The 15673-nt window shown below is 32.0% G+C and overlaps 1 protein-coding gene across 1 annotated transcript in view; it reads left to right on the plus strand.

The window, feature by feature from the left end:
- The window catches only part of LOC118190669 (hephaestin-like protein), a 122697-nt gene that overhangs the window by 53811 nt on the left and 53213 nt on the right, over positions 1-15673 (plus strand). Inside the window, exon 2 of the mRNA XM_035361429.2 lies at positions 14943-15193. Within this exon, the coding sequence (XP_035217320.2) occupies positions 14943-15193 (251 nt within the window). The remainder of the gene's footprint in view (positions 1-14942; positions 15194-15673) is intronic.

Genomic DNA, 15673 nt, shown 5'->3' on the forward strand with positions numbered 1-15673 from the left:
TAAATCAATTGTGAAAAAATTATTTTCTGAAAAGAAGGGTTAGATTGGCTTCTTGTGAGCCCTAAAATGTACGAAGCATATGCATACTGCTCCGCTCCTCTAGGCACATTATATGCAATGATGAATTTTTATGCTAATTTCTGTTATTTAAAGTGAGTTCAATATATTTAATTATTATGAATTATGTAACGTTAAACTTCTCATGTTACGTTTAATATGATTGATGTGTAATAAATACTCTTACTAATCAAGACAGCTGGAAATAAAATAATTTTAAAAAATCTCGTTTTATACTCTAAAAACGAACAATTTAAGTATAAAAAGTAATTTTATTCATTTCTGCCTTTTGTAATTAGTCAGTTCAAAGTAATAGTAGATGGCTGTTCAATATCCGCTTTACTAATTTCTCGGTAAATTATAATAAATATTTTCTGTTGGACTATAAGATAAGAGATTTTCCTGTGCTTTTACGGTAATATGTAAATTAAAAATACCAATAAATTGGTCACGGCATTTTTTTTTAAATTTTTAATGAGAAAGTTAATTTTGTAGATTACTTAATACGTACTTTCAGAAAGTTATCTAATATGAACGTTTGAGAGTTTTAAAATGATTTTAGAGATATAATAAATAATTTAGACAGAAATTTTACGAATGACGCGTCAAACTTAAGATTACCTTAAGAAAACAATTCAACATGTTATTCGAAAAAATAAGACAACGTTGCCTTTTTATCTTTCAGACAGAAACAAATTTATTTGAAATCTACAGCAATGAGTGTCAATAGGCTAAAGAATTTTTTTTCTCAGTCTTAGCGAGTTAGCCCCTATTTCTTTTAAAAACAAATTGGCTGATAATTAAAAGCTACCCGTAACGGAGAAACAACAATACATTAACCTTCATGGCTCAAAATGCGTATAGAAAAATAAATGTTACTGTTCTATAAAGCTTTCGAAGGTAATAACCTTCTTGGAATAGTAAGAAACCTCCTACTCCTAGTGCTTTCGGCCTCCAGATGTTTAAAACAATAAAAAAATCATCTTACGTGGTTAAAATCTTTTGCAGTTCCAAAAATATTCATCATCAACAAAAATCACTTTTGTGGTATGTGAGAACTGCTGCCCGTGAAAAAGTCTTATTGTTCCGTACAAGGTTTTCTGTTTTCATGGCTGAAAGTAAAACACGGTTTCCGGTCACATTCTAGAAAGGTTTTTACGTTTACGATTTTTTTTATGAGTGTGAGTTGTGGTTATGGACCTTGTAGTGATTGTTACAATCAGAAACGGCTATTATTACGATTCGAATATTTGTATAGGGTTTTAAATTCGCTGAACTTCGTCGTTTTTTCGTTGGGTTAAAAAAAGTTTCTATGTCGCCAAGCCTAATACTTTTTGCTGAGCATTTTCTAGGTGAACCATGTAATTCTCTATAACAAAACATAGCATTTTTGCGGTGCTTTAATTAAATGATCTATTTGTTTTGTAAAATTAAAATAGTGTTAAACGTGTCCTACTAACTCACTGTTCCTTCCCCCTTCTCATTTGTTTTCCAGATTCCTTTCCTGTACTCAAATAAAATAGTTGTGTTATATTTTTAGAACGTTAAGTGACACAATTTATAGAACAATCGCTTTCTTAGTGTTAATCTTTATTTCTCAAACGCATTATCTATTATCTGACTTACGTATTAGAATAAAAGTAATTCACTACCAAATTTCTGTTTTGCATATTTTTGAAAAAAACTTCAACATGTATTGCATTATTCTGTAATTTAATTAGTAGTATACTGATTAAAACCGTAGGCTATTCTCATCTTCTGAAAGGTGGTTGCAATAACTATTTTTAAATAATAGTTCCTTTCATATTAAGGTATCCAGCTTTACAACTAAAAATTTTCTTTAACATATGATATGCTTATGGAATCAGTCCCAATTTGCAACCAGCTGTAGACAAAAACATGGCATGTGATTTACAATAATACAACACTTAAAAATGTAGCATCTGTCTCGTAAATATCCTCCAAAAACATCAATTTAGGCAAGAAATTTGGTCCTCCATATGAAAACGTTTCTCAAGCATGTCCTGCTTTATTTTTATAATACTCTACAGTAGTTTATTTTTCCTCAAAATGATACTTCAGGTGTCCCTGAATGAAACAATTCCTGAAAAGATTGAATCCGAAAGATGTGGCCATAGTTTAAGGAAGCCAAAATGTTGTCAAAGGAGGACACTTTTATTTACTGTCAAGGACTCAGTGAAGCGCATATTGTTACATGATAGATATAACTATCTAAAAGAAGACGTATCAGATCTATTCCTTATTAAGAATATCAATATCGAGCATTTCATAAGACTCAAGGTTATTGAAAACTAAATCGTGTTTCTATTGAAAACAAATATATTGCTGGTTCTGACAAAGGACTACCCAGTGAAAATTTCTGCATTCCTGTATTAAAATGCAGGCCTTGTCATTTCATAAATCTGCCTCTACCACCAACATACTCTAAAAACATTGCGTTGAAACATGTTCTACCAAAGGTTAACCAGAATTCTACACAGACTAGGGTCGATTGAGCCCGACTGAAGCCCATGGTACAATATACAGGAATTCCTATGCTGTATTCCTGGTCTTTTCTAGGAAAAAATAAAATTATAACGAACTATAACATGTTTTTGAACCTCTTTAAAACCCAATTCCCTAGGCGTAAATAATGCCTAAGTCTGGCTAAGTGGCAATTAGGCGCTGACACAGGCTCACACATTTTAAACGCCAGGAATTTAGAAAAGCAAGAATGAAAATATAATTTTAAATTTGCATTTTATGAATATAATAGTTTATATTTACTTGAAACTTATTTATTTCAAATAACATAGAACTTAACATTGTAAGGAGAAGTAAACATAAATTTTCAAAATCAAAGATAATGCTACCTCACAAGCTATCATGTACTCTGTTGTTGCTGTTGTTATTAATGCTCACTTGTCTGACCTATAGTCAGCCCAAGCCCACGAAATTCCTCGGGGCAAGGAGGGCAAGTTTACGCTTTGAGCACCTTACAGGTGACAGTGCAGTTTAGCTCAGTTTCGCCTCCCAATTTTGGTGTAAAGCTCCCTGGGGGGTGTCCGAAGGTCTCGTACCCCCTTCCCCGACCATCAACCTCTTGAAAGGACTTTCGGCGCGCTGCAGAGTGCTCCCACGCCCCACGTACACTATATAGTTATAAACATCCATGCCTTCTCCGGGATTCTAACTCGGGCCCTTCGGCACAGCAGTCAGGGACGCTAATCACTATACCAATTGGGCGGCACCATGCATTCCTAGATGTGCTATTCATAAGGGTATCAACGAAGAACAGTCTTTGATATCATGTTACTATTCTGTTACTGGCTTGTTACTATTCTGCTGAAATTCTTGCTCATATTCTGTACCAGTGTCTCTGCTTTAAAAGGATTTGAAACTCTTTCCGTTATTCCATTCTTTACCTTCTGCCATACTATATACAAGGCATGCTTTCAGTCAAGGCATGTTCAACACGCAAGACATGTTTCAAGGAGGTAATGTTTTCAATCCAAAATTTCGATAGTAAGTTTTCAGTAAATAAATACAAATTTAGGTCCCCCCATTAACATATTTGATTCTGTTTTTACAATGATGTCTGTGTACGCGTGTGATGACGGTTTCGTCTACGGTAATTTCAAAACGCACTCTTAACATGGAACTTTCAAAATTTTCCATTTTCTATATTTAAGCTTCCGAACATTCATATAAAGGGTTGATCAGATTTTAAGTAAAACTGTAGAGTTGAAAGTAATACTTTACATGAAGTCCATAACAGTCTTTATTTGACAAACGGAAGTAAAACTTTTCTAGAAACCCATAACAGTTTTTAGTGAAAATCTATAGGAAAATATAACCCAAAATTTTTCAATTTCCTATATGCTGATTTTTATATCAATAGAAACAACATAGTAAGTTTTGCATAGAATTGAATAACCGGAAGTAGCATTTTGCTTGAAGTTCTGAACAGACGTTCGTTAAAAAATATATTATTCGATACTCCAAAACTTCTCAAAGTTGGTATTTAAAATAGGTACGGGATTGAGAATAATCTATTACGTTTATGAGAGCTAAATGCAACGAGAATAAACTCATTATAACGATGGGCTCTCGTTATAAAAAAATAAATGTATTAATCTTAGTCCTTAATTTTGTGTTCGTTTCACTTTTGTGCCGAATCACTTTTCAAATAAAAAGATGCTACGAGAAAATATTATCGCTGTATATTATTTTTGAAAAATAATACAGAAAACATAAATAGTATAGCGAATGTAAAAAAAAAATGTATCGCAACAAATAACGCTATAGGGAATTCTAAAGATATGCCTACTAAATAAAAACGACTCTTTTAAAGATTTTAATGACTTTGTGATATTGTTGCTCAATTTTATGCCACGTAAGTGAAAAAAAAGTGAGTTTCAGCGAATAACGCTAAAATGACAAATTAAAAAGTTGGTCCTCTCATTATCAAAACTGAACCTTGATATGACAAACTGAGAAAAGATTGATAAAGAAATTGCAACACTTAATAGGCGATTCTAAAAATATGCTATTTTTAAAAATTTTGCAATTATTAAATCATTGATTTGTAAATCCGAAACACTAAATGATCCGAGGATATATTACGATCGATGAGATATTTTCACGTAAGCCCATGAGCGCATAATAATGGACTCGGGCCTGTGTCTCTCGAATGCGCACCGAGTGTGCTGTCTTTGCACCACGAGGTCGTGCGGGGAGGAGGGCGAAAATACCTTGTGTAGTCCCGCTTCTGGAGAGCGACTGGGGTTTAGGAGACCCAGTCACCAAATCCTGATGGTGAAGAATCATCATCCACTACCTTTTAGTTTGGATGCCACTGGAGAGACATTACGTTGTTTTGATACTGGAGACGTGCAAAATGTGCAGCATCCTCACCGGTACTAGAGTGTGGACCTCTCGAATGCGCTCCAAGTGTGCTATCTATTTCAACACGAACGTATGCTGGTAGGAGGGAGAAAATGATTAGCATTGTCCATTGTAAGGGAGAATAAAATAGTAATAAATGAGTAGTATGTATAATTAACATTGAGCCATGAAGTTTATAGATAAATTAGATTTTATTTACAAACTGTCAACCGTAAGTTTTCTTTAAGCTATTTGCTATTCCACCAATTCCATACCTTAACTTAGAACTGGCGACAGGTCATGAATTGGCCACATCATATATTAAATTATATGTTTTGGTAATAATCTCTCTTATTTCCTTCTTTCTACAACTTTTCAGTTGAGCACCCAGATGGTTAGAATACCGGATATCACAGTTGCAAGCTTCTGTCATTCTACCTCAGCATTCAATAGCTACTAGTAAAATAATCGCCCAGTTTCCCTTTTTAATACTCTCGTTTTATGTAGTTTTATACAAGTTGTGTTACATGGATGGTGAAAAACGATCATAAATGAAATGTCATTTTTTTCTGTCAAATCCGGCTCCTTTTGTTCTCTCCGGCTATCATGCATTACTAAAGAAAGAATTGCAGAATTCTTTCGTAATATTCATCTTTTCTGATTTTAATTAATAAAGACAATGTAAATTATTGTCTCAGTACAAATTTTTCTGCAAATCTATATTGCTATAAATGAATATTTGAAAATAAATTTCCTTCATAAGTAATGAGATCATTTTTAAATTATGGCATTTTAGATTTGCTTTACTTTATACATGGAGATTGCTTTTTGCTAATTAAATTTCACTGTTAATAAATACTTAAAATTGATGTTGTCTAAATACACTTTGACCAAATAAGCAAATAATCAAAAGTCAGTGCCCAATGGATGAATAGCTGTAGTTTCAAGGTTTTGAAACTCAGCATCCTGAAATTGAGTTAATGAGAACGTACGCTTGCGGCGCACTATGCACTGACAAATTCAACTGCATTGATGCCGGGCGCTATCGACCTGAAACTGAATTGTCAAATTGTTTTCAATAACGCATCTTCTTCTGAACAAAAGTATGGCTGACTAGCAAATATGAATCTGAAGATGTGCAGGATAGCGTTGGGGTACTTTCTTTAATATGTCTCCTCATACAGGTTGACAACAAGACATTAAGGTCTATTGGGAGATTTCATTTGACACCTTTATTAATTATAAGTAGCACCTTTACAGCTCAGAGATAAAATGACGGTATTCTAGGACCCGTTGTGTTGCCGTCCTTTTCCCTTTTTTCAGTAAGATATTCCCAGGCTGCTCCCTATATGCATATGCATTGATTGTTTTCATGCTTTTCAAGTACTTCTTTACCCAACTATGTTGCTAGATCCTCTCTTTCATAAAAACGCATTCAGTGCTGATGGGAACATCCAGTCATTCAAGACTGTTTGTGATTTAACCCGATATTTGGAGATATTTTGCTAAAATATCCAACAATAGGGTGACGTAATGGGATTGTTGGAACGAATTTGCTAAAATAATCTAAACTATCAGCTTAGGTAATTTAAGTTATCATCAGCCGATCATTGGAGATTATATGCTAAAATAAATAATTAAAAAAATAAAATTTGCTAAAATACACCCTGCGCCGAATTCACGAGTAATATCGGTAACAATCATAATATGCTTTAGTTATTCAAAATTAGATACACTTAGGAACAGTATTAAAAGTTAAATGCACAGGAAAACCTATTTAATGTAATTACATCAAGAAATTGAACATAAGTTTTTGGAGATGAAAACAAATGCATTAAAATTTAGATTTATTAACACGTGTGTTCATCAGCAACGAAATGCAAAAATATTGTAAATTGTGCCTATTCTATTCGAACAGATCTGATAATGTATAACTAACTTTCCTTGAGAAAGTTGGTGGAAATATTTTCACCGGTTTCTTTCTCCGGCTTAAGAAATGTAAGAATACATTTAAAAAAATTACAGTAAATGAAGAGTTACATTATTTCAGAAAGGAAAGTTATGTTTTACTTCAGCAATATAACTGGCTGAAATTATTTTTTCCTAAACCAAGATAATACAAACAATTCTTTCCTATTATGTCTAATTTAATTTTCCTTTTCCGCAGTTCCTCTAGAAACAGTATTTGTATTTAAAGTGAAGAGAATGGCCTGAGTCTTCCAAAAATATTCAGCTGAAATGATGGAGAATGAACATATGTGATAAAAGAACTGAATTACAGAAAGGAATGGAACGCAGACTGAAATTTTAATCCATTTCCAAGTACAAATGGATACCGGATTTGCTTAATTTCCACAATTATTCCCAAAGTAATTAAAAGGCTGCAACTGCAGTGTCTTTTTATTAAACTCGTGTAAAGAAAGCGCTTCTTGAACAGTTTGAATAAACTACAAATGGAAATAAATATCTACGCGTAGGCTGAACAAATTTATGTGAAACCATAATTTATCCTAAAGTCAGGATATAAAATTAATTAATATTCTTTTAAATAAAATTAGTTTATTTTAATTTATAATGTTAAAATTAAATTACATTCCTTATTCAGATTAATGGCGTCTTGGCTATTTTTAGGGACAAAAAAAAATGTGAAAATATTATTATCCCTCAATGCCAATTAAAATTTGCTCTAAAGTATACTTTGAAATACATTAAACAATATACTAAAAGTAAATACAAGATACAGTTATTTGTATTATGTTGTGCTTGTTCCGAATAGTAGAATTTACTATGTTTGTTTGGAAGTCATTAGTCAAACATTAAATAAGACTAAGACTTGAAAGTGTAATACTTTCTAAAGTCCGTTTCCATGCGTGGAAAGGAATAATGAAATTAAATTACTTTCTGAAATGCATTATAGAGGTATATTTGTTTCGTAATTGCTTACAAAAGCATAGTTTAATTTTAATAAATAAATACATGAAATCTAGTGCCCAGATTTAAGTCAATAATACACAAAATCAAACAGGTAACATCGTTAAAACCTTTTTAAGGTATCATAAATAATTGTAAACTGAAACATTTGTAAATTTTATAACAATAAATTCTAAAAAGATTTCAATGTATTATGATTCTGTTACGTAAATAAAAAAAAAAGGCTAGTCCTTCGTAAAATGCGTTCATTTGCATAGTAAATAATCTAAAATTAGTATACCTGGTGCTTAACATAAAACTTACAAAAAATCATATTAAACGGCAGCATATAACATTTTATAAGAAATATTTGAGTATTTTCATGTGTGCTTTCGTAATGGTAGCACTCCTAGCTAACATTGGAAGATCCTTACTTCGAAACCCGACGAAGCACAGTTGATTTCTCACATTTCTTTTTCTAAAAAAACCTAATGACTCTACAATATAATAAATAAGTAATCCCTATTGTTGCCTTTTCCTTCTACCTAGCCATGTTTTACATCCGTTTTAATTAATAACTGAAACTTCTTATTAACTTGTTATACATGTTTTGATATGTATTCGACATTAAAGAGTTGTGAGAAGAATATTGAGTAAATAGCGCTTTGCAAAGACCAAAAGACCCTAATCACAATAAAGATAAATAAAATTGCATAATTTCAGCATAATACAGAGAGAAAGTAATTTCGATGATACAAAATTCAAACCCATTGAAAGATCATCAAGTTTCACCTGCCATTAAAATCTCAGTTTAAAATAGCAAACGACTTGCGTTACGCTTACCCTTTCCTGCATTAAATGTTGATGTTCTTCACGTTTATTCTTAAACAAAACCTAAACTATTTAAAACTCGTAACTAGTTAAGAGTTTTCCTTTTACTATTATTGACCTAGCAAATAAAAAAGCTTCCACTCACACTATTAGGCTTCCCTCTCCTATTAAGGAAAGTTACACTACTTAGTAATTGTCCAGTTTTTCTTACTTTAATTGCAGAACTTCTACCCTGTTTTCTTAAAAACTTGAAATTTAAAGCTTTTAGCTATTGATAAAATTTGAGATTATACCAAAAGTCTTTTATTTAGTTCAAGTATTAAAGTTCAAGTTTCTGAGAAATTAAAGAGTAACGTCCTTTTTCAGAGAATCTTAATTAGCTCAGAAGCTGTACTATTGTGACATTTGCGCTTATGACGTTATGGCTGATCGTGATGTAGTTGAGTGATTTATAATGGTTGAGCAGCACTTAAATCAACTTATTAAATGTTCATAAAGAAGCATGTTGGTCTAACTCGCGACATATTATAGATATGTCCAACTTCATCTGCTGATAAATTATAATGTCACCTTATCAAAGTACTGAATATTGTCAGCATACTTCATTATATACTAAGCTACAACCACTTAACATTAAGAACGGGCAAATGCGATTGTTATGCACTGTATAAAAAAGTGCAATTATTTCCGTACGATTACTTGACTGATAAAGAAAAACAGTATAATCAAAATATTTTTATTACATAAAGCTCCATGATGCAACATATGAGACGCATTGTGCTTCTAAATTTTAAGCTCTGTTTCGTAATGTTTATTACAGTCTGTCTTCTGAAATGTGCAAAACGAATTACTACCAATATATATACAGCTTAAATTCAGATCGAAGCTTATTATTACTAGTGTAAAATTTAAATAGCTTAAGAACTTTTCTTCGGTGTCTAGCATATAAAATAAATTCTTAATTCAAATATATATAGATAACTGATTCTGGCCAGTCCCATTTTTTGATTTTACGGCCGGCTAGAAGGATTGGGGCTGTGCCCTTATAATAATAGTAATAATAATATAACCGAAATTAGTCTATTACGTTAGGACATGAAGTACATAAATATGCAAAGAGTAGAAAATAAGCTGAAAATAGCATGTAAATTCGGTTCTCGTGATAAAAATCACACAAAAAAATCAGGACTTCAAATCACACAGAAATTACTTTCAAAGTAAACCCAAGACGCTTTTACCATACTTATGTACTTTAAAAAAGCTATCCAGACCAGGATTTCTAAAACATTTTGGCTCTGCGTCTATGTTTTATTATAGAAAATATTACATGATGTTTTGAGTATTTTTGAATTGGTAACAATATACTTGTGAAACGTATCATATTATTGTTACTTTTTAATACAAGAAAACCGAACGTAGTAACACAAAAATAATGCATAATACTGCTACGAATAATAATTAATGGCACTGCAGTGCAAAAAAAAGTAACATACAAAAAAGCGCAAAAATTCTGCACGTAATATGTCTCTGGACTTCGGCGCTTTCTGTGTAACAGGAGCGCTACAGAGTTTGAGGAGCTATCATCTACAGAATATTTAAGTCAAATGTTATTATAAAATATATTTAAAATTTTAACTTAAGTTGGCAATGTCGATTTCCGGTTAAGAATATAAATACTTATCGGTTTCTGACCTGATTTAGTTGAAAAAAGCATCTACGGTAGGTAAATTCAGAAATTTCATTTCCATTTAAGTATTAAAACTGTAGACGTGAGTAAAATTTAAAATTTGGCTTCATTTTTCACTATAAGTAATTTTATATTAATGTATGTACCTCGCGTTCAACTTAATTCCGTAATTTCGATGTACTGCAATGTTTTCGTAGTAACTCAACAAGGTGAGAGCTACAAATTACACAATAAGAACAACCTGAGAAAGAAAATTAGGAAGGAGCTAACAGGAAATCTTTCCTGGTATTGAATTATATGCTCTAAGAGATAATCAAAAATAGGTAGGGTAATCAAAAATAAATCGTTCCTTGCCCTTGCCGATTCTTCTGAAGAAGCGAATAAAAGCCCAACTTCGGAGGAATGAGCAACGGAACACAATCCGTTAACTCATATCCTCCAAGTGAAATGACCCGCGAAGTCTGGTCCGATTGAAGCGTGTAATTCGCACTGGCTCAATTTGTGAAAAATAGTGAGTTACACGCTTTTCGATTTCGACACTCACTACTGGCCGTCAAGGAATGCAGTGAATAAGCTTAGTTACATGCTGTTTACTCTAACTTTTATACATATGTTAACATTAAAAAGCAAATGAAACCGTGGTAAAAAAAATTAATCTGGTTTACATATTGCAAGTTGTAAAGAAATTTCCATACATTACAAAGCAAATAAATGAATACTATAGCATCTGCTATGAGCGTGAAGTAGCTACATATTATAGCAAATCAAGATCGATGTGCATGATTGATTTTGTTTTAACTGTTAGAGAGCAAAAATGTTTAAGAATATCTTCCAATATCTATAGCTGTAATATTAATATCTACATTTCTTTAAAAATTTAATTATTTTAAACATTGACAATGATAATATTATTGTTGTTACCATCATTCTTTGTGCAGTAGCATAATTCAAGCATAATTCATTAGTGTAAAAAAGATATGAATCCATTAATTAATGTTTCTTACAACTATCTTCAACCAAAAAATTTGCTTTGAAAACTGTGTTTTTGCATGAGATTCAAGTTGAAAAACAAATTCCAATTTGTTTATCCAAGTTTCGAATTCGTTTGTGGACATTTGTTTATCAATTTATATGCGAAATTATTCAACTTTCACATCAAAATTCATACCCAAAAAAATCTATCTTTGCTTTAAGGAGTGGTTTTTAACCGTTTTCCCCCATTCACCTCTTTCACTACTGCTAGACAATCAATCCTCCTCTTCCATTTCGAAACTCGAAAAATGTGCATACATTTACAGGAAAAAGTATAGCAAATATTGGCAAATACCAAAACTTGAATAAAAGTAGTTTTTTTATAATCATAAAATAAAGTACAACAAGTATATAACAAGTAAATAGAAAGTTGACCGAAATTCTCCCTTCCCCCCCCCAAAGAAAAACTAAGAAATTATCCCCCTGGTTGAGAGCGTCTGGTCTGGAGATTATGGCTGTTAAACGAATTCTATACCTAGGGTTAAATAGGATGGGCTCGCTGTGTGAGGTTATCATCAACTTTCTCACATATAAAGTAAATAGGGCAAGACCCTGCTTTCCCTTAGGAAGTTTTTTGAGTAGCCGTTACCCCTTAAGTATGAAGATAACATGAACTGTTCTTGATAGTTGTATAAGAATTTCTTAGTAAGTAACATAATTTAATCACCCTGAAGATCAGGTGATCCTTAAACGTTTTTCACGGCACAGTTTGAATACCGATGAATTTAAATAGTGATTTAATTTTTGTGTCTAGAAACATTAGCAAACACTTTTATATCGACAAGTAATTAAAATCGAGAATGCACACGCTTTTCAAACTCAATTTTTCCGCTCTTTTCACATGAGATTTTGAAAATCGAGATCTGAATGCTTCGTATGGGTCTAATTTTCCATACGAAATTCGTAGATCTCACGTATAAAATAATTTCATTCAAGTATTTTCAAGCCAATATGATTTCGTTACCATGTGGAATCATTTACCTGCCATAAAATCGCATAACAAATTTAGTAAGGAAAGTCACCTTGTTTTAATTTTTATCGAATAACATGCCAGTAATGAGTTTTTCTTTTTCTTAAATGTTGCCTTGACCCTGTTTTAATGAAATCGTTAACACTTGGGAACCACATGGAAAATAACTTTTTCGGAAATGGTAAGCAGCTTGCCTTGAAGTTGTCATATATGGGACATACTGAAGATAAAATAAGACAGATGTAATAGGAAACAAAACTAGTATTTTGCAGAATCATGAATTTTGGGTGTGCCGGGTCCTTTCACCAATTCTCATAGTTTTCTTTCACACTTTTGTTGTTTTTACATTCGTAGGATAGATAAGAAATTGAAATACGACTTTCAGGCGCATATTTCCAACAGAGGCATGCGGAAACTCATTTACCATGGAATTAACAGGAAACTACAAGGTCTTCTATACTTGTTTATTGAAATTAATTATCATACCTGAATAATTAAGAGCAAAAATATACATTTCATTTATTCTAAATGGTAAAATGAAGTATATTTTAAACTATTGCTGAAAGGTATGGCTGTATGCATTAGAAGATGGATTTTATTCAAACACATCATAAATTAGTTGTAACAATGAAATAATTTCGTCTGATTTAATAATTTCGTCGATAAGACAGAAAAATCAAATATGTAAAGAACTGTCCTTGAAGAAAAATTCATACTTCTCGCTTAGATTATGGTTGAATTTTAAAATAAACTTTCCAGCTTTGGTAATATTACTGGTTCTTGTTTACTGTCACTTGATGCATCCAGGCAGATTCTTGGTTGCTGCAGCCCTGTCATGTATTCATACAAGTCTTCATTTGCGTTGTATGTTTGTATTTTGTGGAAATTTTAAAGGTTGCAGCAACTTTTGAATGAACATTTGATTTGGTATTATTTTATTGCCATTTCACCGTCAATTGTAATAAGTAATTTGATTGCTTTCATTCACAAAATATCGGGCTCACCAGCGGCCGAGCGGTAAAGTCGCTGAACACTGGTAGTTCGGTCCGAGGTTCGAATCCCGCGAAAGGGCTGGCTGCATGGGCGTTTTCGTGGTTTTCCCCATGTGTAACGTGTATACGAGCCAGTTTCCCTTAGAAAGTCCTCCACGAAGGCATCCCTCCCCTTAGGCAGATAGCCCTCGAGGCTTTGCCATAATCACACACACATTCACTAAATATTAGTTTTTCTTCCAAACCTAAAAAAAGAAAACCACTTTCTTCAGTTGAAAAAGAGAAAATCCAAAAAACTTGGAAGAATTGAGTTGAATATAAAGGATTCATTACTGCATTTTTACGTTATTAAGGAATTAAGTATTATTATTTTATATACCCTTAATTAATGAATTTACTGAAATTCACACAAATGAAGAAAAAGGTATAGGGTGAAGATATAGGATTTTATTCCGAGAGTCATAAACTTTAACAGAATAATTGAGATTGTCAACAAGGTTGGATATCTTTTGTGATCAGCAACAAAGTTAATTGATTAAAAATATCTGAATTGCTAGTTGTACTTTTTACACTCAGAGCAATTATAAAAAGGTTAACAATTTAAAGTAATTTGCCAATTTCTTTAATACCAATTTTGTGTTCTGCTTTTAGAGTATTCTTCATGTATGACGGCACCGTTTTGTTTTACTAAAATTTCAAGAAATCAGTGCTTCTATCCAATATATGACGGTTTCAAAATAGAATTTATATTTTTAGCCTAAAGGGCACTTTGAATAATTCCTTTAATATTTAGTCTATATGGTAGAAATTTCTTGGATATTTAAAAATTTATGCACTTTATCGACTGGCGATACTGATTTTTGCCGTTTATGTGATTCTAGCGCACAATCGGCGAACATTAAGTTTCGCTTGAGCTGATGTACATTGCTTCGTAATTATTTATCAAGCAAGCATATTCCATTACACTTTATGTGATCATCTGACATCAGTATTATTAACACCAAATATATTATTCACATTTATATTTTAATATCAGTTCCTAATATCGAATATTTAATAAAACTTCTGTATTCTTTGTAAAAAGAACATTGCAAGAAATTTATAACTTTTAAATTATGTCTTGATTGGAAAAAATGCTAAATTTTTACCGTCAGATTGATTTTTGATGATATTTCTTAACGTACTGGGTCAAAGAACCAAAATAGTGAAATACTATAGAACCTTTCTTAAGTTTTAAATAACTCATTACAAGTTTTAAATCAAGAATCTTTTTGACTTCTCAGAATTCACGAAAAGTATAATGAGTTTTATGTGGTTAAAATTATAAACTGACTTTCTCATTCAAGCAAATGCTTTTTCGTGATTGAATTATTTATTCTTAATACCATGAAACAAATTCATTAAATTTCATGGAAAAAATGAAATTATTAATTCTTTTATATTAATTATTATTATTAAGGCTTTTTATTTGTCTCACATAGTTATTTGAATTTGAAAATAATTGATTTTTCTGTTACATTGTATTATACAATTTAAAAGCAAATAAATTAACAAGAATTTTTAATTGTTTTTACAGCTTTGCTCGTAGGTATTTCGCTCTCAGTCGTAAGCCTCTTCGGCTTGGAAAAGTGTACAAGAAAGCAATATTTAGAGAATTTACTGATGGTACTTATACGGTGATGAAGGCAAGAGAGCCATGGCAAGGCATATTGGGACCAACCATAAGAGGAGAAGTAGGAGACATGGCCATCGTCCATTTCTGGAACAATGCTTCTATGTTGCTATCTATGCACCCTCATGGAGCTCGATATATAAAAGTTCACGAAGGTAAGATCATCAACTTAAGGTATTTTCTAAGCGTGATTTGACGGGATGAAATGAGATATTTATCTGGTCAGTTTTAGTTCTCCAAAAACCTTCGATGATTTAAAATTAACGTAGGTTGCTTGCAACTATTCACGTGTTTTATGACTTTTCCGTGTTCCATGCGTATTAAATAACGTCATAGTTTCTGTACTTCTACAGCACTAATTACAGTGTCAATTATGTCTAAAATTACAACTGTTATAATGTATTGCTTAAAGAAAAATAAATCAATAACTGCTCTTTGTTTGCAGAGGAACGGCCAGCCTAAGTCCAAGCAAACAGCGGTACGTGGAAAATCAACCATTTTCTCCCTTAACACATTTGATTTCAAAACTCCGAAAAATGGAAAACATGAGACAAACAGGGTTACTAAACCTCAGATCTTACAAACATTTCCATGTTTCGACGCAGTTTACTGACAAGTTAAGGTTAACAATACAA

The sequence above is a fragment of the Stegodyphus dumicola genome, chromosome 5 (genome assembly GCF_044657685.1).
Source record: "Stegodyphus dumicola isolate Sdum_Otavi_A_Nest chromosome 5, ASM4465768v1".
NCBI classification, from domain to species: domain Eukaryota; kingdom Metazoa; phylum Arthropoda; class Arachnida; order Araneae; family Eresidae; genus Stegodyphus; species Stegodyphus dumicola.